This window comes from Protomyctophum parallelum, assembly GCF_964188405.1.
Source record: "Protomyctophum parallelum genome assembly, chromosome: 18".
In the NCBI taxonomy this organism is placed as follows: domain Eukaryota; kingdom Metazoa; phylum Chordata; class Actinopteri; order Myctophiformes; family Myctophidae; genus Protomyctophum; species Protomyctophum parallelum.
The window spans coordinates 40,075,701-40,101,424 of record NC_139716.1 but is presented as its reverse complement, the minus strand read 5'-3'; the positions used below and the strand labels follow the sequence as shown (position 1 = coordinate 40,101,424).

The window sequence follows — 25,724 nt, the reverse complement described above, 5'->3', positions numbered from 1 at the left end:
TTTCTCCATTAACAATACAATATAAATATATCTATGACTTATTTACAATTCCAGCAACAATTGAAGCGGCTAATGAACTCAAGAAAATGTGTGGGCCCTTATTACATTATTTTTCATATTTCTTTCCATAAAAAGAAAAAACTAACTAACTATAACTAACCAAACGAGACGTGAAACAACAAAATATGAACGTAACAGGCTTCATGCATTTCTTATGTACTACTTTGTACTAGTAGTTAAAAAAATTAAAAACCAATTTCATTGGGCAATGGTGTACTTGACATAAAACCCGTTCCACCCAATACATCAGGGTTCCCCAATAGGCGGCCCGCGGGCCATTTGCGGCCCACAGAGCGCCCCCTTGTGGCCCATGAAAGAATTTCCAAAAAAAAAAAAAAAATGTTTTCTTTTTTTGTTTTTTTTAAGGGTCCCAGATATAAATGGCATTAAATGGGGGTCAGTAGCCTATGCATGTCAAACTGGGCATCCTTTTCAAATGGGGTCTTGCCCTGAAAATGAATTTTCAGGGCAAGACCTCGACCTCGCGCGTGCAGACTCGGCCCCCAGCCTGGTACGCTAGTCAAAATATGGCCCTTGAGGAAAATTAATTGGGGAACCCTGCAATACATTATAAACACAGGCAACAGGGTCATTATTATTAATATTAGTAGTATTAACAAACAAACATGTGCAGTTATGCAGTGTGTGTGCGTGTGTGTGTGTGTTTGTGTGTGTGCGTGTCAGACCGTGGTGTGTAGGGGTGTGTGTGTGTGTGTGCGTGTCAGACCGTGGTGTGTGTGTGTGTGTGCGCGTGTCAGACCGTGGTGTGTAGGGGTGTGTGTGAGGGTGTGTGTGTGTGTGTGTGTCAGACCGTGGTGTGTAGCGGTGTGTGTGAGGGTGTGTGTGTGTGTGAGTGTCAGACCGTGGTGTGTAGCGGTGTGTGTGAGGGTGTGTGTGTGTGTGTGTGCGTGTCAGACCGTGGTGTGTAGCGGTGTGTGTGTGCGTGTGTGTCAGACCGTGGTGTGTAGCGGTGTGTGTGTGTGTGTGCGTGCGTGTCAGACCGTGGTGTGTAGCGGTGTGTGTGTGTGTGCGTGCGTGTCAGACCGTGGTGTGTAGCGGTGTGTGTGTGTGTGCGTGCGTGTCAGACCGTGGTGTGTAGCGGTGTGTGTGTGTGTGTGCGTGCGTGTCAGACCGTGGTGTGCAGCGGTGTGTGTGAGGGTGTGTGTGTGCGTGCGTGTCAGACCGTGGTGTGTGTGTGTGTGTGTGCGTGTCAGACCGTGGTGTGCAGCGGGGTGTGTGAGGGCGAGGCGCTGTGATCAGAGGCAGAGGAGATGGAGGGGGACGACGTGACGTCTTTCTGGAGCTCCTCCACGCGCTTCTGCAGCTCCGCCCTGAGGAAGAGGAGCTCCTTCAGCGTCTGGTGCACCGGCATCTGGTGACACAGAAGCGCACGTTAACACCTCCAGAGCCCAGAACGGAGATCACCGTCCTATTCATTAACCCATTCTGACCTGAGATCAGATTCATACGAGGTTTCCACATGGACACACACTGGTCTGATTAACCCATTCTGACCTGAGATCAGATTCTAGAAATGTCAGTCACTCTTCGATTTTTCAAAAATAGCAGACCTACAAGCTCGTATCGCGCCACTCGGTGGCGCGATATGAGCTTGTAGATCTGCTATTTTTCAATAGCTAAAGCATAACATGATGCTGACACCAAAATGGGCAGAATGGGTTAATTAATTAATTACGTTATGTGCCCAGGACGGAGATTGATCCAAAAGACGGGGGATTACTTGTTTGATCAGCACGCACCACTCTACAGTCTAGGAGCGTCATCAAAAGTGTTCCGCCTCCATTTCAATGGATGGGAGGCAAAATCTTCTGACGCTAATAATCTAAATCAATTGTTCCAATTCTATCCAAAGATTGTGATTTTGACAGCGGGCTAGATTATTATTATTATTTTGGATCACGTGATTTCCGGGTGTATCCGTTTCTGGACGTCACAGCGTCCTTCATAGGTTGACGAAGAGCACCCTCTGGCGTAATCACTGAAAGCAGTCGAGTGTTGGATTGGAGACGGTCATTGTGTTCAGGAGGCTGTGGCTCAGGAGGTAGAGCAGGTCGTCCAATGATCCGTGGGTCGGCGGTTCGAATCCCGTCTCCTCCTGTCCACATGTCGAAGTGTCCTTGGGCAAAGACACTGAACCCTACATTGCCTCCAATGAGTCGGTCGGTGTGAGCTTGTCACCATTGGTGTGTGAATGTGGGAAGTGAGGATGCTGGTGTCGACTGTTCGCCGCTTCACCTCCCAATGTATGAAAGAATGGACCATTGTAAAGCGCTTCGAGTAAGCACGTAGTGCATGGAAAAGCGCTATAAAAATGCAAGCCATTATTATTATTATTATTAATGTGTTCATAAACACGGACAGCAGAAGAATCAAATCCTGTGAAAGTCTCTGAGAGCAACAAACGACCCACAGGTTAAAAAGGCTGATATGATCCATTTCACACACACACACACACACACACACACACACACACACACACACACACACACACACACACACACACACACACACACACACACACACACACACACACACACACACACACACACACACACACACACACACACACACACACACACACACACACACACACACACACACACACACACACAAACACACACACGCACACACACACACACACACACACACGCACAGCTACCTGAGGCCTCATGCGGGGGTTCCAGCGGGTGTAGTAACTGGTCCAGAGCTCTAGGTGGCGACTGGAGGCCAGCGGGTACAGGACGTGATGCTCATAGTCTACATAGAACGGGTTGCTGAACTCCTCCGGCTGACTGTGTGGAACCAACCGACCAATCATCATTCATTATCATACACTGTGTGGAACCAACCGACCAATCATCATTCATTATCATTCAGTTATTTGACTGTGTGGAACCAACCGACCAATCATCATTCATTATCATTCAGTTATTTGACTGTGTGGAACCAACCAACCAACCAATCATCATTCATTATCATACACTGTGTGGAACCAACCGACCAACCAATCATCATTCATTATCATACACTGTGTGGAACCAACCAACCAATCATCATTCATTATCATACACTGTGTGGAACCAACCGACCAATCATCATTCATTATCATTCAGTTATTTGACTGTGTGGAACCAACCAACCAATCATCATTCATTATCATACAGTTATTTGACTGTGTGGAACCAACCAACCAACCAATCATCATTCATTATCATACACTGTGTGGAACCAACCGACCAATCATCATTCATTATCATACACTGTGTGGAACCAACCAACCAATCATCATTCATTATCATACACTGTGTGGAACCAACCAACCAATCATCATTCATTATCATACACTGTGTGGAACCAACCAACCAATCATCATTCATTATCATACACTGTGTGGAACCAACCAACCAATCATCATTCATTATCATTCAGTTATTGTCAGTGTTGATTTCGGCGACGAAAAATGTTCGTCGACTACCTTTTTCCACTAACGAAAACTAAATGGAAACTAAATGAAAACTAAGCTAGGGTGGCTAAAACTGAGACTAAATATACTGACAATTTTCGTCAATAAATAAAAACTAGACTAAAATGTTAGACAGGGACTAGTGGACGAGAGATCCAGTACAAGTCATTTTACAATATTTGTTGCATGCTGAAAATAACAGATCTACAAGCCCACGGCTTGTAAGAGTGTAAAAACAGTCATTACGACGGCATCCAAGGCCCGCCAAAATACATTTTAGTCGACTAAATCAACTGTAGATTTAGTCAACTAAAATCTTATGATATTTAGTCGACTAAAACTAGACATACACTAAATCATTCCAGGGGACTAAAATGTGACTAAAACTAAATGAAAACTATTCAAAAGACTATGACAAAAAATTAAAATCAAATGTTGCTGTCAAAAACAACACAGGTTATTATGTGTTACACGGCTTGGCTGTTTTTGAGGGCCTTTTTTTTGTGATGTACGACGATAAGACTGCCCTCACTTCACACAGGTGTGATTTTATGTAATTCGCTTCAGTGAGCTTGTCAATCGGCTATTTTCAGCGAAAGCTGTCCCCACTCCCCACAGTAACAGAAATCAGAATAGAAAAGCTGAGATGCCTCTAGTTTTATGCTAGCGGTCTCATAAAGTCAGCCTGTGAGGTAAACATCCAGTGTTGCGTGTTGTTATCGAGGTGTGGAATGTGGTGTTGTTGTACAGTATCGCTGTGCATTACCTGTTAATGTAAGACCACAGTGACACTGTTTTGGTCTGCACTTCCTACGGCGGCCAGGAGGGGGTGGCGGTGGAGAGAAGACAAAAAAGAACGTTAGCTTAGATTATTGTCAAACATCTGCATTTCACTTCATTTACAAGAAGTCTACAACAATTAGAGAACTCCTGCACTGAACGACTGTGTAACATAACCCATTCTGACCGGGCACCCATTTTGGTGTTGGCATCATGTTATGCTTTAGCTATTGAAAAATAGCAGATCTACAAGCTCATATCGCGCCACCGAGTGGCTCGATACGAGCTTGTAGGTCTGCTATTTTTTTTTAAATCGAAGAACGACTGACATTTTTAGAATCTGATCTCAGGTCAGAATGGGTTCATCAGACCAGTGTGTGTCCGGCGGAAACCTCGTATGAATCTGATCTCAGGTCAGAATGGGATAATGGCGGTCATGCACACGCATTGTTACCTTGGCTACTCGCTCCTGTTCGCTGCTATAGAGGAAGGTTCCGAACAGACAGCTGTACAGGTGGTCACACACCGTGATGAGGAACAGCTCGTTGAACTCGAACGCAGCCGGGAACTGCCACGCAGAACAGCACATGGTCAGTGAAACATGTCAATGTCCCTCTCAATGGTCTCGCACCTTCAACCTACATGACTGCCTGCCTAAATATGTCCCAAACCGACCCCTAAGGTCTTCCACCGCCGGCCTGCTCGCTTTGCCCAAAAAAATGGCAACAAAAAAATACGGGGAAGCAGCTTTTTGCTTCTACGGGCCGTCGGCATGGAACAAGCTCCCACTGTACCTTCGTCAGGCAGCCTCTGTAGACATTTTTAAAGCTCAGCTCAAGACCCACTTCTACTACATTGCTTTTAATTGATCTTGTATTTTTTATTTTTTGTTCCTCACTGTACTGCATTACTGCTTGTTTTTTAATGTCGTTGCCTTGCTTTTCTTTTATTCTCCATTGTTCTGTAAAGCACTTTGAGCTGCATTTCATGTCATGAAAGGTGCTATTATTATTATATTTCAAGAGAGAGAGAGAGAGTGTTGATGTTCGTGGACTACCCTTTTTCCACTGGCGAAAACTACATGGAAACTATAGATGAAAACTAAGCAACTAATCTACAAGCTCACAGCGTGTTACGACGGCATCGAGGCACCGCCAAAATACATTTTAGTCGACTAAAATCGGTATGATATTCCAAACTAACTAAAAACTATATGACTAAAACTAAAATAAAGATTTGTTGAAATCAACACTGGAGAGAGAGAGAGAGAGAGAGAGAGATGAGAGAGAATAATGAATGTCAATGAAGTCTCACTTGTCGTGTCATCTGCCAAACACAGTCCATGAACTGAATGAAGAGAGGAGAACGCTCAGAGTTAGCGTGGTTCTCATCGCCATGACCCACGCGCTGGAGAGAGACACGCGCACACGCACACACGCACACACACACACACACACACACACACACACACACACACCTTTTCATGTCAACTCTCAAGATACAGCATGGAATTTGGACAGAATCCTATGTCCGAATGTTCCCCTGAGAAACGGGACGCTCTACGGTTGAAGTGGTTACTAGGTCAAAGATCTACGTCAGGTCTATAATCCATTAACGTGTCACCGCCGGCAATGACGGAGATCTCCGCCATGTGGTCTTTTCAGTGGTTTAAGATAGATGGCGCTCTTCGGCCAACGTATGGATGGTTCTATAGGTTGCTAAGGCGACAGATACAACCGGAAACGAACCGGAAGTGACAATTTAGCCTGCCGTCCGCCTTAGATTTAGAACAAAAAAATGCATTTATCTCTTTTCCCAGATTGTGTTTTTGGTCAAAACAAGCTTTATTCAACAGCCCATAACTAAAGAACTGATGATCACAGTTACAAAATGTATTTTCTGGGTGATTGAAGATCGACCATCACTTTAGACAGAATGTGTTTACTGTAAGTTACAGTATAACTACACGTTATTGTGTATGGTTTTGTTTCCTCCACTCACCGCAGCAAACTTGTGCCCGAAACTCAGCCATTCCTTCTCCACAAGAACCTGGACACATGCATGCACACACACACACACACACACAGAGAGAGAGAGAGAAGGTGGGAGGGAGCTAGCCATGAATAACATAACAAGCATCGACGTTAGAGCAGTTATCGCAGCTCCTGAACTGCTATTTTGGGAACCCAAAATGAACTTCCTACAATTCCCATAATGCTTTGGTGCACTGATCCTCCTTGTGGATAGGGGGAGGGCTGTCTTACTGAGTAGTAAGACAGGAAGTAAGTGAGCCCAGTGTCCATGACATCATGCTAAAATCTAAAACCACATATTACACACATAAAGACCCCCAGTAAAGTGTTCTAAATCTTCTAAACGTCACTTTTTTTTTGCAAAAAGGGTGAAGTGTCCCTATCAGCAGTGGCGTGCACAGACATTTAGAGGGGCAGGTGCTCAAGTGAAAAAAGGGCACCTTGTGCTGCGCATTTTGGGGCGGGAACCCATTTTGGTGCTTTAGCTATTGAAAAATAGCAGATCTACAAGCTCATAGCGCGCCACCGAGTGGCGCGCTACGAGCTTGTAGGTCTGCTATTTATTTTTTTATCGAAGAACCACTGACATAGAAACATAGCTTTAGATTGTGGGGGCCTAAATAATATAGTAGAAGCATTTTTTATCAAGATTTGATCAATGTCACCATGGTCCACACACTAAAAAGTAAGAAAAAAATAAAACGTTTTTTTTTTTTTTTTTAGCACATTGCCAAAAGGGCAGGGGGTGCTATAGCACCCGCTAGTGTCTATCTGTGAACGCCACTGCCTATCAGTAAAACATTTGAGTACTTTTTCCACCACTGTGTGTAGCATCCACTGACCTGGAAGCCCCGTAGAGTGTGTAGTGTGTAGTGTGTAGTGTGTAGTGTGTAGCATCCACTGACCTGGAAGCCCCGTAGAGTGCGGTAGTGGCTGTCCAGCATCAGCATGGCCAGAGATGTGAGCTGGGCGGTTCGATCCCAGCCGTCGCTGCAGTGGACCACCACGGAGGTCTTCCCCGACTCCAGGCGGTCAGCGATGCGCACCGCGCCGGCCAACAGCAGCTGCACGCACGCACGCACAGTGGTGAAACAAGTTTAGTTGGGTTTGTTGAAATACCGCAAAATAAGAGTGTCGCTGTGCGAGGGCACCGGAAGAGAATTCACCATTCATTTTCCCATAGACGTTTCAAAACGTATTTATTTAAAGACATGGACCGAACAGATAATTAGAAAGACGAAAAAAGGGCAGGGACACTTTTTTGTTGTTTTTCTTCTTTATAATTACTAGCCCTTACCCGTTGTGAGATATTTGCCCCTTGTGGCCGTGGGGGGGTACTGCGCCCGGTGCATTTTTAATTCACTAATAAATTAATTAATAATCAGTAATGTGTCAAATTTAAAAAAGGGCTTTGTTACGCCCTCCATATTCATATGGTCAATGCCTGTGTGACAAGTGGGAGCGATTGGTGCAGGCAATGAGGAGCTACGGCTCTGACACACAGACAGACAGACAGACAGACAGACAGACAGACAGACAGACAGACAGACAGACAGACAGACAGACAGACAGACAGACAGACAGACAGACATTGTTAGAATTATAGTATGATGATGATGATAGTATGATTTGTTCGGCCCCCCAAAAAATTGTTTATTGTCATGATTTGTCAACTCGGCTGTTAAGGCGCCTGTTGAGGCGTTAAAGGTCTACCCATTCTGACCTGAGATCAGATTCATACGAGGTTTCCACTGGACACACACTGGTCTGATGAACCCATTCTGACCTGAGATCAGATTCTAGAAATGTCAGTCGCTCTTCGATTTTTCAAAAATAGTGGGCGGGCGCTCAGATCGGTGAGGCAATAGGATCCAGCGCCGTGGTCCCAGCAGCACCCGCCCCCCTCTAGACCAGAAATCACGCTGGCTGGGGCAGGCTAGGGACCCCCAGATGCAAAGATTTTAGTTACAAATGTTTGCTTTAACCCATTCTGACCTGAGATCAGATTCTAAAAATGTCTATTACATCCTGACAGTTTCATTATTAACCCATTCTGACCTGAGATCAGATTCTAAAAGTGTCTTCGATTTTTCAAAAATAGCAGACCTACAAGCTCGTATCGCGCCACTCGGTGGCGCGATATGAGCTTGTAGATCTGCTATTTTTCAATAGCTAAAGCACGACATGATGCTAACACCAAAATGGGTCCCCGATCAGAATAGGTTAAAAAAATATATATTTGTGCAAATCTTTGTGCAAAACCTTTTGAATAAAAATAACGGTTCGAGTGGTTAGACGCTAATAAAGTGACACAGATGCTTTTCAGGGTCCTAATGGGGTTATAGTCACGTACTCGTATGTACTCCAGCCAGTGTGTGTTGTCGATGTGCGAGTGCCAGTGGCTCTCGTCGATGGTGGGGTACACCACGTCCTTCAGCTTCCTCAGGGAGTCGCGCATCACGTGGATGTTGGGGATCTCCAGGAAGGTCAGCTCCACGTTGGGGTAGAAACTCTCGCTCTCGTAGCCTCCGTCTTTAGCCTGCATGGTAACCAGGAGAGAGAGAGAGAGAGAGAGAGAGAGAGAGAGAGAGAGAGGTTATCTTTAGCCTGCAGGAGAGAGAGAGAGAGAGAGAGAGATAGAGAGGTTATCTTTAGCCTGCAGGAGAGGAGAGAGAGAGAGAGATAGAGAGGTTATCTTTAGCCCAGTGGTTTTCAACCATGTGGTCCCCAGCTAAAATGATGGAGAGTTGGTAACCAAATTGACCCTTATTAGATCTTTAATCCATTCTGACCTGAGATCAGATTCATACGAGGTTTTCCACTGGACACACACTGGTCTGATTAACCCATTCTGACCTGAGATCAGATTCTAAAAATGTCAGTCGTTCTTTGATTTTTCTAAAAATAGCAGACCTACAAGCTCGTATCGCGCCACTCGGTGGCGCGATATGAGCTTGTAGATCTGCTATTTTTCAATAGCTAAAGCATAACATGATGCTAACACCCGTTCAGAATGGGTTAACTCTTGAGAGTGTAAAATGAAGGTTTCATTTTACGCTCTCAAGTGTTAGAAGAATTATTATTTGTTCCCAACCTTTTTATACTGAAGCACCACCTCAGAAAATATTTGGCTCTCCATGTACCACCATAATAACTGATGTTAAACTACAGGAGCGTAATAATACCTGCCCTTTTGGTTCCATTCCTAAGCCAATAATAATGCTGCTGCTCTGACAAAACTCTGTCTAATCACCAATCAGCACAACTGATGATATTTCTAATGTGATTAATCCGTTCTCAAATCTTCTATTAACGGCTAGGTGTGCTGTCATGCTCATTTTCAGCACGGCTGGACAGCCTACCTACAGGTAGTAATATAAATATTTCATTCCACTTTCACTACTTTTTGGGGGAGACTCCTCTGCAAGCACCACCAGAGGGGGGCTCAAGTACCACCAGGGGTACTATACGTAGTATACCAGTTGGGAACCTCTTTCCCCCGGGCTAGCGCAATCGCAGACGATGTGCCGTTAGTAATAACGTACCTTGTTAGTGTCGGCCACGCTGCCCTGTCGGGCGTCAAAGATGCAGAGTTTGTGCGACTGCGCGTTGGCGTCCATGATGGTCTGCAGGTAGCGCTCGTCCTCCCTGCAGCGGCGGTCCGACGCGCCCACCAGCGGCTGGCTGCAGCGCACGATGGTGGCCTGGGACTCCGGGTGGATCCACGACAGCACCTGTTAGCGGACCGGACACACCGCAGCACAGGCCGGGATTTAACCCATTCTGACCTGAGATCAGATTCATACGAGGTTTCCGCCGGACACACACTGGTCTGACGAACCCATTCTGACCTGAGATCAGATTCTAAAAATGTCAGTCGTTCTTCGATTTTTTTCAAAAATAGCAGACCTACAAGCTCGTATCGCGCCACTCGGTGGCGCGATATGAGCTTGTAGATCTGCTATTTTTAAATAGCTAAAGCACGACATGATGCCGACACCAAAATGGGTGCCCGGTCAGAATGGGATAATATACACGCAGTGGTGGAAAAAACTACTGAAATGCTGAAATGAACTGGAAAAAAAGTAACGTACTGAAATGTTTTACTTGAGGAAGAATACTGTAATGTAGACTAATTAATTAGTAATGTAATTCAAAATGTACTCAAGTAAAAGTACAAAAGTATCGGCATCAAAATGTACTTAAAAGTATTACAAGTAAAAGTAGTCATGTTGCAGAATATCCCATTTCACAAGTTCAAAATGTGTACAAGATCTATTGAAAATAGCCGATCTACAAGCTCACAACGCTGTCCCAAAGTGGCATGCCACTTTGGGACAGCGGCATGCTGCTTTCAAACACAGATACTAAACACAAATACAGATACAAAACACAAATACAGATACAAAACACAAATACAGATACAAAACACAAATCTGAACTTGTGGATACAAAACACAAAATGTGAACCTGTGAGTTCACCCACGTGAGTTGCAAATCTGAACGTTTTGAGTTACGAATCTGTAATATTTACTGTGACACTTTTGAGACTTTTTGTTCTAACTCCATACAAAGTGGTATGCCGCTTTTCAAAGTGGCATGCCACTTTTCAAAAGAGTTTCCGAAGAGTTTCCGTCTAGTTTTCGTCAGTGGAAAAGCAGACGAACATCTTTTTAAGTGGTGCAAACCACTTCTACATCCAGCTTGCAATGTCCGTGTAGCTGTGTACCTGTGTGTGTACGTGTGTACCTGTGTGTGTACCTGTAACCATGAGCATGAGTGGTGTGCGCATGTGTGAAATTGGAACGACAGAAGTATGTGACATGGCTGCCACCTGCTGGACGCAAACGATACAGAGTTGCACCACTTGGTTCTTGTCATAGTGTTAGTCGACAAAATCAACACCGAGTGTCACTCACCGGTATGCGGTGCTTGGCCCTGAAGGCCGCCACCCTCTTGATGTCGTCGTCCTTGATGCTGGTGGGGACGACCAGGACCGAGGGGTAGGTGTCACACACCTCGTAGCTGCTGTTCACCTTGCTGAAGGTCCAGCTCTCGTTGGGCAGGCCCTGAGATCACACACACATACAGTACACACACACGCGCATGATCAAATGTTTTATATTTTTTAACCCTACACGTATAAAAATAAAAGGTGACAGGCAAAACTGGTTCTTCAGAGTGATGCTATGGATAGAAGAACTGTTTTTTTGGTTCCAGAAAGAACCTTTCAGACAAAGGTCTTTATCCCATTCTGAACGGGCACCCATTTTGGTGTCGGCATCATGTTATGCTTTAGCTATTGAAAAATAGCAGATCTACAAGCTCATATCGCGCCACCGAGTGGCGCGATACGAGCTTGTAGGTCTGCTATTTTAGAAAAATCGAAGAACGACTGACATTTTTTTAATCTGATCTCAGGTCAGAATGGGTTTAATCAGACCAGTGTGTGTCCAGTGGAAACCTCGTATGAATCTGATCTCAGGTCAGAATGGGTTAAAGAACCATATATCTGATTGGTTCGGTATAAAGAACCCAACCCACTTAAACCCTATATTAGCTAGTGAAATTCCTTCGTCGAAAATAAAGGTCACAACGCGGCACGATGTGGTGTGCTGTGAGCTCTTAGATCTGCAGTATTTCCGATGAATGTCTGCCTATTGAGACATGGTTTAAAAGTGTTAAAAAGGTTCCCCAAAGAACTTTGACCAAAAACAACTACAGATGAAGAACCATTCATGTTAACCATTCAAGAATCATAATTCTTCTCTGTGTGTGTGTGCGTGTGTGTGTGTGTGTGTGTGTGTGTGTGTGTGTGTGTGTGTGTGTGTGTGTGTGTGTGTTTTCACCTGTCTCCTGTACTCCGCCACGGCGTCATAAACTTTCCATCCATCCGCAGGAAACTCCTCTTTGTACAGGAACGCAAACAGGGGCTGCAGCAAAGATGCAAAGACAATGGCGGTCATCTCAAATAAACGTGATCACGGGCGCTTACGGAATAACAGGCCTGGCAACGTGACCGGGTTCATGCGGCACACACACAGGTGATGTGCATATAGGTTATTTTTGTTTAATTTTGTTGAAATTATACGTTTGTTTTTTCTCTACATTAGATCCATTTCACAAGACATAATAATAACTGATAGGCAAAATTGCCAATGGCGAAAGCTAAGAATTCTAACCCTCTTTGGGTCTTAGAATATAGTACTGTAGTGTATGTACAATATGAAACACAGACAGACGAACGGACGCACCAGGCCTCTGGACAGTGGGAAGGCATGCTTGGCCAACACCTCTACGATATCAGGTTGGTTCTCTTGGTACTTATAGGCAAACCTCAGACTCCTGATGTCCTGTTAGAGAGAGAGGGACAGGAGAGAGAGAGAGAGAGAGAGAGAGAGAGATATACCTTGTTTAATTTATAGAGTTCGTTCGGCTGCTGCAATATTTGCTTTGACGATGAAATATCATTGAGGAACAGCCTGGTTTTCAGGCTGAATTGACAATTGACATTAGATGAATGAGCAGGCATGGCGCCAATGGCTGCGTGCGTGCGTGGCTAACCCAAAGGCCTTCTAAAGAAAATGCTTAAGAATTGCAGATGTACAGTACAGGCCCACATCGGGGCACGAGGGGACGCGTGAACCTGGGACGGCGTGTCCCAGGTTCCATTTAACCCATTCTGAACGGGCACCCATTTTGGTGTCAGCGTCATGTTATGCTTTAGCTATTGAAAAATAGCAGATCTACAAGCTCATATCGCGCCACCGAGTGGCGCGATACGAGCTTGTAGGTCTGCTATTTATTTATTTTAATCGAAGAACGACATTTTTAGAAACTGATCTCAGGTCAGAACAGGTTAATCAGACCAGTGTGTGTCCAGTGGAAACCTCGTATGAATCTGATCTCAGGTCAGAATGGGTTAATTGCTGAGCCCGACGTGTCACTACACCTGTGTGTTTCCCGTCAACGTCCACTGACTGTACTATCAAATAAAAGGCAGAAAACACCCCAAAAATATCTTTTAAAAAAAGGGGCTCCTCCAGACCTTACAGACGAGCTCCAGGCCTCTGGTGTTCTCTCCATGGGTCTGAACGTTGATGGTCTCCAGACGGCTGACAGCTCCCAGGTTCACGTCCAGGATGAAGGGAGCCTCCTGGGGAGACGAAAAAGGAACACAACATCACACAGCGTGCAGTGTTGATTTGCAGTGTTGATTTGCAGTGTTGATTTGCAGTGTTGATTTGCAGTGTTGATTTCGTCGACAAAAACAATGACGAAAAATGTCCGTCGACTACCCAAAAAAAAAAGTTAGTTGCAAACAACATAAAACTACACTATATGATGACTAAAACTAAGGCTAAATATATTGACAGTTCCGTCAGAAAAAAAAAAAAAAACTAGACTAAAATGTTAGGGAGGGACTAGTTGATCCAGTAGAACTAAAAAGACAAGTCAGTTTATGTTTTGGTCGTGTTCGGGTGTTGCTCTCTGAAAAATAGCAGATCTACAAGCTTGTCGATCTGCTATTTACAGCATGCGACCAAGTGTCATTAAGCCAGTCATTACGGCGCCATCAAGGCCTGCCAACACAACACACTTGAACATCGCTCAAGCCACTGATGATGACCAGACAGGTTTTGATGGCAGAACTTTCCTTCTTATTAGTGTACAGTAGTGTGTTACCCGTTCTAGGCTGCAGAAGAACAGCTTGTAGGGGGTGATGGTCAATGTTCCTGTTACCAGCCCACTGAATGGACAGATGTACATGACATCTTTAACTGCACGCGCACGCGCACGCACACACACACACACACACACACACACACACACACACACACACACACACACACACACACACACACACACACACACACACACACACACACACACACACAGTAATCAGTTTTTTCCTTAGCACATGCAATAGCATCCATAAAGAGTCAGATTGAAACAGAGCAAAACAACACGCAAGCAGGTCAGGACTATAAATTATGAATAAAATATAAGAAGAGAGAGAGACGTGCTCTGAGCAACACACACACGCACACACACACACACACACACATCAAGGCCCACCAAAATACATTTCAGTCGACTAAATCAACTGTAGATTTAGTCGACTAAAATCGTATGATATTTAGTCGAGTAAAACTACACCAAGACATTCCCGGGTGACTAAAATTAAAACTATAATTATAAGAGACTATATGACTAAAACTAAAAACTAAAACGCCGAGGTTTCTCACCGACGGCCTGGACGCTCTCTCCTGGGACCAACGGCACGTCGTCCATGGTCACCTGTCTGCTGGGGTCTCTCACAGCCTGCAATGCAACACAAGAGGGCAACTCTTTGGATATATTTACCTGGGGACCCCCTGGAACTCCCACAGGGGCCCCTGGGGGTCCCCGGACCCCACTGGTCTATGAGAGACATGTTGCAAACCACACACACACACACACACACACACACACATCTGTATTTCTGGAAATACTTTCCACTGCTGACTCTTTAACTTTTATTTGGTTGTTATTTCCTTTTGTACTGTAACTGTATTATTATGTATTATTTTCTGCAGTATTTTGTTTTATTGTTGTCAGGGACTGTACAACCACTTCTTTACTGTACTGTACTGTACTGTACTGTACTGTACTGTACTGTACTGTACTGTACCGTACCGTACTGTACTGTACTGTACTGTACTGTACTGTACTGTACTGTACTGTACCGTACTGTACCGTACTGTACCGTACTGTACCGTACTGTACTGTACTGTACTGTACTGTACTGTACCGTACTGTACTGTACAACCAATTCTTTACTGTACTGTACTGTACCGTACTGTACTGTACTGTACTGTACTGTACTGTACCGTACTGTACTGTACAACCAATTCTTTACTGTACTGTACTGTACTGTACTGTACTGTACTGTACTGTACTGTACTGTACTGTACTGTACCGTACTGTACTGTACAACCAATTCTTTACTGTACTGTACTGTACTGTACTGTACTGTACTGTACTGTACTGTACTGTACTGTTCATTGATTTAATATAATCAAATAAAGTAAGAAAGTAAGTACAGTATGCATTCAAGTATTGCTGCACACTACCGTTTCTCAATATTTGGGGCCAGGAGCAGCAGGGACCACCATGGTTCACAATGGACCCTTCCAGGCAGCGGTGGCCGAGTGGATTGCGGAGCGGGCTAGATATCGGAAGGTCGCCAGTTCGAATCAGCGGTCCGACATGTTAAAATTACCACCGTTGAAGTGCCCTTGGACAAGGCATTGAACCACTACCATGAAATGCTCCATGTGGGCCTGGCTGTAAACAAGTATCTGATGCTTAGTCCAGTTACCCTTGGTAAACTTGATTTACCAGAATGCATTTCTTCTTCTTCTTCTTCCTCCATGTCTGTACAAATGTTGTACACTCTCAGAGTTAGAATAAGAGTCTGCGGTGTATAGGTTGGTTGGAGTCCCAGAAATTAAAACATAATAATGACTGTACTAAGTGTGGGTCCGTGTGGACTGTGACTCAAAGTGCATTTTCTGCACAGACAAGACAGTGAGACAGGAGAGTCTATACGGCTCAACATTCATGACACGGCACACTGATGCAAAGCCAAAGACGAGAGAGAGCGAAGAGGAGAGAGAGAGAGAGACAGAGAGAGAGAGAGAGAGAGAGACACTTGCCAAAGCATGGAGTGGGAGCTCAGAATCACTATCACCACTAACCCCTTCAGTCGTGTCCTGGCCCAGGATAGCGCAAGCATGGAGAGAGAGAGAGAGAGAGAGAGAGAGAGAGAGAGACAGAAGCATAAAGTATTAGAAGTTAGTACAAAGAGCATCAAGGTGCAGGATGAGGTCAGATCTGCTATTTTCCGCCACCAGAGCCGAAACAAGCCAGTGTTTTGTGGCGGCGGAGCAGCTGTGAGGGGCTCGTCTGAGCACAGAAACACCACTGTCTGCACTGAAAGGTCACAGACGAACACGTCGGGCAGGAAAACTCCTATCTCCAATCACATGTGTGAACTTGTTTCGTCGGTTAATGCCCTACAATTCAATGATACAATGTTGTACAAGAGTTTAGCGAACATAGCTGCCTGTAGATAAGCTATTTTCGTTTTTGAACAATTTGAAAGTGAAAATGTTGAAGCGTGCCTGCATGTGTGTGTGTGTGTGTGTGTGTGTGTGTGTGTGTGTGTGTGTGTGTGCGTGCGTGCGTGCGTGCATAAATCTTTAACCAATGAAAAGTAACAAGAGCTTGCCGTGACTGAATAATTAATAACTACAGTTCATCCAATACAGTTTATTATTTAATTGTTCTTGTCCATTTGCTAAAAAGTAACGCGTTTGGAGATATGAGGTTATCCACCCGACAGTGCATAGACACATACAGGATGTTAGATGGCAGGATGGGGGGAGGGGGTGGGGGGGGGAGATCTGTGGGAAGAACGCTGTTAGAGTTAGTTGTAAACAGGAAGTGTTGATTTCGTCGACTAAAACAAAGACCAAAAAAAAAGTCTGTCAACTATACCCTTCTTCACTGACGAAAAGCTAATCAATAACTAAGTGCTGATGACTAAAAGTAAGACCAAATATATAAATAAGACTATATATATATAAGACTACCATAAATACTACCGGACCTCGCCCTTCCTGCTAGGTTTACTGATAATTTCGTCCGAAAATAAAAACTAGACTAAAATGTTATAGGGAGGGACTAGTGGAGAAGAGTTCCAGTAGAACTAAAAGACAAGTCATTTTATGTTTGGTTGTGCTCGGGCGTTCCGTCGCGTTATGAGTCTTTGGTGTGGACTCTGTTGTGTACTCACAACACAAGAGACAATACTTGATGAATACTTCATGAACTGTAAGTAAAACGGTAGAACTAAACACCAAAACAACATTTGGCAGTGTAATCCGAAGCCTCTCGTCTAGGCCAGGTGTTTACCTTTGCAAAGATGTGGCCATACTTAGAAGAAGAAATAAACTTGGCCTCCGCATAACTTGTGTTTCTTTTTAGTATTCTTCAGTCACCATAAAGGAATGTTATAGAAACAAACCTTCTCCTTGTATACAAGACATCACAGGCTGAGTAAATGACATAAATGAAGACATTATTGGGGTGAACTATAGTCCTTGGCTTTAATCTACTGCATTTGTCTTGTATTCATTACTACAAAAGTGGGTTAGAAGAATCCCAATCTTACCATCAAATTAGGCCATCTTGGCACCTGGGGATTCGAGGTACACACACACACACAACACGTAATGTTCAAATACATTGCCACACATGCACGCACGCGCATCTGTGCTAAAAGCAAAACACACACACACACACACACACACACACACACGCACACACACACACACACACACACACACACACACACACACACACACACACACCCTTTCGTGTGTAAACATACGAAAGCGTGTTCCCCTGTGCCACATTTTCATTGTTCCATGCCCTGGCCCATTTAACACCACAAAACAGTGGTTTTCAACCAGTGGTCCTTGAGGAGGTTCCAGGTGGTCCCCAGCTATATGATGGTCCAGAGCTGGTATCTAAATGAACATGAAACCAAATGGACGCCTACAGGTTTCATTTTACACTCTCAAGAGGTAATTTATTAGAATGGGAACCAATTTTTGGGTTTTTACCCTTTGAGACGGGAATCAATTTTGGGGATCTTGATGCTATTATGTACAGTATATAGCAAGATAATAGTTTTTGTAGTTTTTCAGGAAACTTAGGTCAGAATTTAGAAGGCATTTGTAGAATCAGTCCTCAGTCCTAAATGGGTTAAACATCTGCATTAATTAATTCACAAGAAGTCTACACAATAATGAGTACCACAGACGAAAAACAGTCCAAGTCCAAATTTCATTCTGACCCCTCCACGAAAAGGCCTCGTTGTCCTGAACCCTTATCTATCATTTATACATTATGGATCAATGGTGTGGACTTAGACTGTTTTTCGTCTGTGGCATTATTGGAGAATGTAGAAGAATTGTTATTTTGATCAATGTTTGCCTGTCATCTCTCCCATGGTACCGACATCAATACAGCATGTGATTATGGACAAAATTATATCCAACGACAACAACGTTTTGGGGTCTGAGGGGCTAAATTTCATCAAATGGTGGTCCGTAGCTCAAACACCGAAAAAGAATGGACCTTCTTCGTATGAAAAAGGTTGAAAACCACTGCCATAAAAGGCTGCCATGTTAAGTGGGTGGACTGGGGTGGACTGCAAACGATTTTAAGATTTTCAAATAGGCCCTGATCCAGAAAAAGGGCTGAGAACCTTTGATCTCCTGCATAACTCTGCTCGACACTCCCATAATATACTGTGAAAGCTCCAATAAATTAGACAAAAAAAACATGGATATTTTATGCTTGCAAGAAGAGACTGTCGACAGCGCTGGCACAAACAATGACATGGAAAAGAGACTGTCGACAGCGCTGGCACAAACAATGACATGGAAAAGACAAGAAGAGCCTGTCGACAGACGCTGGCACAAACAATGACATGGAAAAGACAGCGTCATATCTCGCAGCAATAAACCCACCAATGCCTACAAAGTGACCTCAGTGACAACTGGTGGTGAATAGCTAGTGTGAGCTACAGTTTAGCCCAGTGGTTTTCAACTTCCAGGGGGTTCCAGGGGGTCCCCCAAACATCATTGATGTGGTTAAAGGGACACTTCACCCTTTTTGCAAAAAAATATATGTTAATGACGTTTAGAAGCTTTAGATCACTTTCCTGGGGGTATTTATGTGTGTAATTATGTGGTTTTAGATATTTTAGATTGTAGCAGTGAGCCTGTTGTCTCTGATGTCATGGACACTGGTCTCACTACCTTCCTGGACTACAATTCCCATAATTCTTTGGTGCACTGATCCTCCTTGTGGATAGGGGGAGAGCTGTCTTACTGAGACAACATGTAGTCCAGGAAGGAAGTGAGCCCAGTGTCCATGACATCAGAGACAACAGGCTCACTACATATTACATACATAAAGATCTCCAGGAAAGTGTTCTAAAGCTTCTAAACGTCATTAACATATATATTTTGCAAAAAGGGTGAAGTGTCCCTTTAATCTTATTTTTTTTTTTACATGAACTACTAGAGATGTTATTTTGCTCTCGATCCGATTCCGATCATTTTGATTTTGACTATCTGCCGATACCGATTTTTCCCGGTCCGATATCAATTTTTTTATCTGACACTTATCACTTTTCTTTGTAACCACCGCGCTCTGACTCATGGTGCGTTAACCTGTTCGAATCATGCAATAGAAATAACGGTGATGGGTCGCACACACCAAGAACTGTGAATAGTGAATGACCCATTCTGACCTGAGATCAGATTCATACGAGGTTTCCGCCGGAGACACACTGGTCTGATGAACCCATTCTGACCTGAGATCAGATTCTAAAAATGTCAGTCGCTCTTCGATTTTTCAAAAATAGCAGACCTACAAGCTCGTATCGCGCCACTCGGTGGCGCGATATGAGCTTGTAGATCTGCTATTTTTCAATAGCTAAAGCATAACATGATGCTGACACCAAAATGGGTGCCCGTTCAGAATGGGTTAATCTTAAAAGAATGTTACATGAACTACTAGAGATGTTATTTTGCTCTCGATTTCCGATTCCGATCATTTGATTTTGACTATCTGCCGATACCGATTTTTTCCCGGTCCGATATCAAATTTTTTATCGGACACTTATCACTTTTCTTTGTAACCACGGCGCTCTGACTCATGGTGCGTTACCTGTTCGAATCATGCAATAGAAATAACGGCGATGGGTCGCACACACCAAGAACTGTGAATAGTGAATAATAGACAAATGTTTCGCCTATCCAGCCCTTCATCAGTGCCCGACAATGGCTAATGTTAATTTCCTGAAATATTTTGGACACAGTTGGTTTTTCTGCCTGACAGCAGCAGATATCAAAGTGAATACATAATTAGGAATTATAGTTTAGAAAGTTTGAGAATCACTGACCACTGTCATCTGCACATGCACCACCAATCACACGCAAAGGAGCGGCGAATACAGACAGAAGCAAAAGTAATATCGATTTGCTCGCAGCATACACAGGTCGTTAGCAGTGGTGGACGGACATGTTCTGGTTCCATCGTTCCAGACACTAAATATATTTTTATCAATTATTTTAAGCCTAATGTAGACCATAAAACATTCTGTGGATTCTGTGGGGGAATTTTTTTTAAAGATAAATAAAAATCCATGAATCACCAGGATGCTGGATGGCTTGATTCTAGTAAATATTTTTTTAAATCTCTATGGGGGGGGAGGGGGGGGGGGGTCTGGATTGATGGAACCGGAAAATGCCCACCACTGCTATGCCCCTATAAGCAGTGTTGATTTTGTTGACTAAAACTAAGACGAAACTAAACTAAAACTAAGCTATGATGACTAAAAACAAATAAAAACTAGACTAAAATACATTTTAGTCGACTAAAACAACTGTAGATTCAGTCGACTAAAATCCTAGGATATTTAGTCGACTACAACTAGACTAACACTAAGACATTCCGGGTGACTAAAATGTGACTAAAAGAAGTAAATGAAAACTATTCAAGAGACTAAAAGACTAAAACTAAGATCAAAACTTGCGGCCAAAAACAACACTGCCTATGAGGCATACGGCACGAGGCACAGCTCATAAGAGATAAGGCACAGGTCATAACGGCTTAATTCACATAAGCCATAAGGAACAGACCGCTACCGGTGACAACAACCTTACCCTTTGCCTTATAGCCGATGTTCTCCAACCCTGATGATCACAAACACAGCAACATATGAGCCTGCTGTGTGCTGATGATCAGGCAAAAAAAAAAAGTGTGTCGCCATATTTCAAATTATGATATCATTATAATTAATATTATTTGTTAATTAATATCCTACGTTGTCGTAGAGTGGGAATATTAGCAAAAAAATAGCACGGCTTGCGATCTCACAATATCCGCTATTTCTTTGAAAGTGTCTGTGGGTCCGTAAATATTGAACCAAGTATTAATACGAGCTTGTGGTTTTAATTGTGACTAAACTACATTTGGGATCCCTTGCGGGACACAGGCTGTTTTCTTCTAAAGTATTGGTTTTGGACACACAAGGTTCCCACCTGACAGCTTGTGCTACTACTGTTATTGTATGTGTGTGACACGCTGCAAAAAAGTGTAAATCACCCTTTAGCGAAAGCCAAGAGAAATACCTGCTGCTGGTCTCTCAGAGATATTTGTTACCACATTGAGATTCGTTCGTTCGGATTGCCCCGGATTGACTCATAACATTGTCCTGGGACTCCTCTAAAAAGGACACACCGACTTATTCCATTGAAGACATCACAACATCACTGGACGTGCGTGTGTGTGTGGGTGTGTATGCGTGCTAAAAAACCCACCTTGCTCTGACTTGGAGTGGTGTCGGTAGAGATCTGACTGGAGATGGTGGCGGCAATGAGCTGTTTGCACCACTCTACATGATTGCCTGCAGGACTAGACAGACAGACAGACAGACAGACAGACAGACAGACAGACAGACAGAAAAGAAGAAAAAACACACAAAGAAATGTTGTACCCTTGCCCTTTTCTTCTTCTTTCTAATTATTAAAATAAATTAAAAATAACAATAAAAATATCATAATTTGAAATATGGCGATACAAGTTTTTTTTCTTCAAATATTGTGTTTATTATCATGATTTTTTTCACGATCGGCGTTGGCTTTGTTTGTGGCTTACAGATCTTTAAATAAATACTTATTTGAAATGTCTATGGGAAAGACGCATCAGGAATTATTTCCTGGGCCTGTCGTCGTCGTCATGAAAGGGGGCGGGACTGCGACGCTCTATATGAGTGCATTATAATGCATTATAAATGTAGGCCTACTTGAAATGCATTGAAGATCCGACCTTAATATACACATTAAACTGTATGAATTAACGTTTTAGTCATTCAATTAGGTCCAGCATAGCAGCTTTAAAGTAGGTCGTGGTGGCAATAGCCTATATAACATCCAGCCATCTGGATAATAATCACATTATAATAGCTACACATTGCACACAGACAACACGTCTGAATGCCTACAGTACAGCAGCATGTAAGCATGCCATCCATTCCATCCTGTGTGCACCTCTGTTGTTTTTGCACAAATATTTGCAGGACCGGACGGATGGGCGGACAAAAATAGAATTAGCATTTTCCAAATACTGCAAAAATGCAGCTTTTCGCTTCTTTGTTTGTTTAACCCATTCTGACCTGAGATCAGATTCATACGAGGTTTCCACTGGACACACACTGGTCTGATTAACCCATTCTGACCTGAGATCAGATTCTAAAAATGTCAGTCGCTCTTCGATTTTTCAAAAATAGCAGACCTACAAGCTCGTATCGCGCCACTCGGTGGCGCGATATGAGCTTGTAGATCTGCTATTTTTAAATAGCTAAAGCGCGGCATGATGCTAACACCAAAATGGGTGCCCGGTCAGAATGGGATAAAATAACCCGAGAAGCAGCTCTGACCAGAACTGGCAAATCGTGTCTCTCTGTCAGCACTATAGGGACACAACCAAAGAAATGCACAAACGCCAATAACACTGTGGATTTGTGGAGTCTGTAATGTATAGCTCTGTAGATAGATGTATAGAACCAAAGCTGTTGAAAAATAGCAGATCTACAAGCTCATAGCGATACGAGCTTGTAGATCTGCTATTTTTTTAAGAATCGTAAAAATGTGGCGCAAATCTTTGGGTCCCTGGAACAACATATTTTCCAGATGTGGGTCGGTGGCCAATTACATATAGTTTCTGGGGCTCCTGACATGAAATATTGAGAACCACTGATATAGAAACATGGGGGTTTTTCAGAAAACTGTCATGATGGGTGAAGTATATCTGGACTTGCATCACGGCAGCGTTATGAGAACCCGTGCTGGTATAGATCCATACCTGTCCAGTGAACTGTCTATGCTGGCATGTCTGGACGACGACGTGCTGCTGCTGCCGGTCCTCAGCTTGGATCGGTTCGATGCCGAGGTGCTGCCCGGTCCGTCGGAAGCCACCGAACTCCCACTGCTGTTGGACTGTTTGTCCATCTCCTCCTCCTCCTCCTCCAATAAGGAGTGCTGAGCAAGTCAATGGAAATATATAAGGAATGATGACATAGTCATAATGCGTCAGGTGAAACAGTGAACGATACAGAGACACCTCCCCAACAATATCTTCGAGACGGTTGGTTTATTTTTGGACCACAATTCTTATATGAGACGATTTTGTATTTTTTTTTATCCCACAATTTTGTAACCCAATTTTTCACCCAGTGTCCATTATCTAACGTAATCATGGGCGCTACACTTCCTCTGCCAACCTGGGGGGGGGGGGGGCAGCGGACTGACCTCATGCTTCCTTCTATGCATGAGGAGTCCAAGCTGCTTCTTTTCACCTGACAGGGGACGTAGCGTGTGGAAGGAACACGATATTCCGACCAGTTCCTTTCCCCTCCATCAGGCGCCCCGGCTGGCCAGGGGGAGGTAGTTTTAGAGACCAGGATTACTGCATGTTTTTTGTGAGGGCACGTACCCTAGGAGACATGGGGAGAACATGCAAACTCCACAAAGAAAGGCCCTTTCGCCAACCCCACCTCGGGTATGGGCACTGATGACACGCCCCCTGTGCCCACAGCGTCCCCAGCGGGAATCGAACCCAGAACCTTCTAGCTGTGAGGCGACAGCACTACAATAAATACTAATAGTATAACGCTTTACAAACACATCAACCAGCACTGGACCTATATATATTATTTAGCCGAGCGCTTGTTGTGCCGTTTCAGCGTTGCCTGTCATGCTGCGGATTCATTTCACTGCGAGTCTCGACTCGAGTGTGCGCGCTGTGCATGGATGCCGTTGGCATGCCATTGCTTGCTGTCCCTGTCCCATTGGCCAGAGGTGCGTGTGTGCATGGATTGGCCAGAGGCAGACGAGGCAGCCAATCAGGCTAGGCCGTCAGTATGACTACAGTAGGTAGTCTACATTTCATGAGCTATTAGTCAGGTTTCACCTGACAAAAAAACGTTCCCCTTCTACCCCGGATTTGAACCCGGTTTCCTGCACAGATTGGACACATTTAATCGTGTTCATGTTGATTAATCGATTAAACAAAAAGAAGGTTTAGCTGAAAAGAAAAAAAGGTCTGTCCGTTGTTTATTAAAGGTAAACTATAAATGGGCCAATGGGTGCTTTAAGTAATTACATTTCTGAAGGTGTAGGCAGAAACGTTGTGTTGAATGCTAAATTGAATGCTATATATACTTAAGATTAAAGTGTCCAATGAATGCTAGTGAGTTATAATCATACTATAACATCGTTATTATAATGTATAGCTATGAGAATTATAATACGCTGATCCTGGTATTATGATACTTAACCTTATCAGAATATCAGTCATTCTTATGTAATGACTTGTGATAGAATCATGAATACTTGTGATTGCTTATACCGGTACATGCAATTATATAGTCTTATTGTATTTATACATGACCGTCATATAATGTGTCATGGGTATTGTTATAAAGATTATAAGGCATTGTATATAGGCAGATTGATTGATTGATTGAAATATTTATTAACAGTTTGTAGAATTTACAGTACATTTTAAGCACAAACTCAATACAAAGACTGTTAACTGTGAGTGGACGACCCAATTAAGCATTACACTTGTTTACAACAGGGTCCACATTGTTCAATTCATCAAAGCAGCTTATGTTTATAATACATTAGACATGGGATGCAAAGTGTTAGCCTACCAAAACATGTATTTAAAAATAATAATCGACTAAATAAGATTTCTCTGATTCATCACATAACCCTGTAATATTATTAATACTAAGTTAGCATAGCATGCAATGCCTGGTCGTGGTGTACAAAAAATATATAAAAATAGTCGATCTTGTGTGAGCTTGTAGATCGGCTATATTCACTATTTGGACTTTGAAATCATGATCATTGATTTGCAGAGTATATAGTCACATCTTGCAGCCCTATAGTAGGAGAGAACCTACCGCTTCCTTCCCGGATGGGACTCGAACCGCGGGTGGTGATGATGTGGATCAGCCAGCGGGGTGTGTTCAGGGCGTCATGCCGGTTGAGAGGTTGATGAAGCCGGCCTTCAGCTCCCCGTCCAGCCGCTGATCATGGATAGATGGACTAATGGATGGATGGTTTTGATGGATGGCGTTGCAACTGGCGTAGTTTTGTGTTGTTGTTTTTATTTGTTCCGTTTCCATCAAAGAGGAAGCTGCTCCTCCGCTTGATGCTGTACTAGTCGCA

General features: G+C 43.6%; 1 protein-coding gene across 4 annotated transcripts; it reads right to left on the bottom strand.

Moving 5' to 3' along the window:
• Positions 1 to 653: 653 nt before the first annotated feature.
• mtmr1a (myotubularin related protein 1a) lies at positions 654 to 25,724 on the bottom strand. 4 transcript variants are annotated; one of them, XM_083788851.1, is made up of 19 exons: positions 25,457 to 25,724; positions 23,350 to 23,525; positions 21,807 to 21,900; positions 21,145 to 21,179; positions 14,607 to 14,674; positions 14,044 to 14,138; positions 13,406 to 13,513; positions 12,612 to 12,710; positions 12,207 to 12,290; positions 11,277 to 11,426; positions 9,903 to 10,091; positions 8,711 to 8,896; positions 7,263 to 7,421; positions 6,326 to 6,373; positions 5,639 to 5,731; positions 4,779 to 4,892; positions 4,311 to 4,354; positions 2,741 to 2,873; positions 654 to 1,432 (listed from the first exon to the last, which is right to left on the bottom strand). In XM_083788851.1, the coding sequence occupies exons 2-19, from the start codon at positions 23,493 to 23,495 to the stop codon at positions 1,271 to 1,273; spliced, it is 2,007 nt and encodes a 668-aa protein (XP_083644977.1). In that variant the 5' UTR covers positions 23,496 to 23,525; positions 25,457 to 25,724; the 3' UTR covers positions 654 to 1,270. The 4 variants fall into 4 exon arrangements, with proteins under 4 accessions (XP_083644977.1, XP_083644976.1, XP_083644978.1 ...); XM_083788850.1 differs by having other exon boundaries at positions 14,607 to 14,682; positions 21,150 to 21,179; XM_083788852.1 differs by lacking the exon at positions 21,145 to 21,179 and adding an exon at positions 16,094 to 16,115 and having other exon boundaries at positions 14,607 to 14,672.

Coding starts and splice junctions, on each gene's coding strand:
- mtmr1a (XM_083788850.1), bottom strand. CDS start 23,495: ATGGACAAACAGTCCAACAGCAGTGGGAGTTCGGTGGCTTCCGACGGA. Junction 21,180..21,806: donor CCACTCCAAGTCAGAGCAAG/GTGGGTTTTTTA, acceptor TGTGATCATCAG/GGTTGGAGAACATCGGCTAT. Junction 7,422..8,710: donor ACTGGCTGGAGTACATACGA/GTACGTGACTAT, acceptor GCGTGCGTGCAG/CTGCTGTTGGCCGGCGCGGT.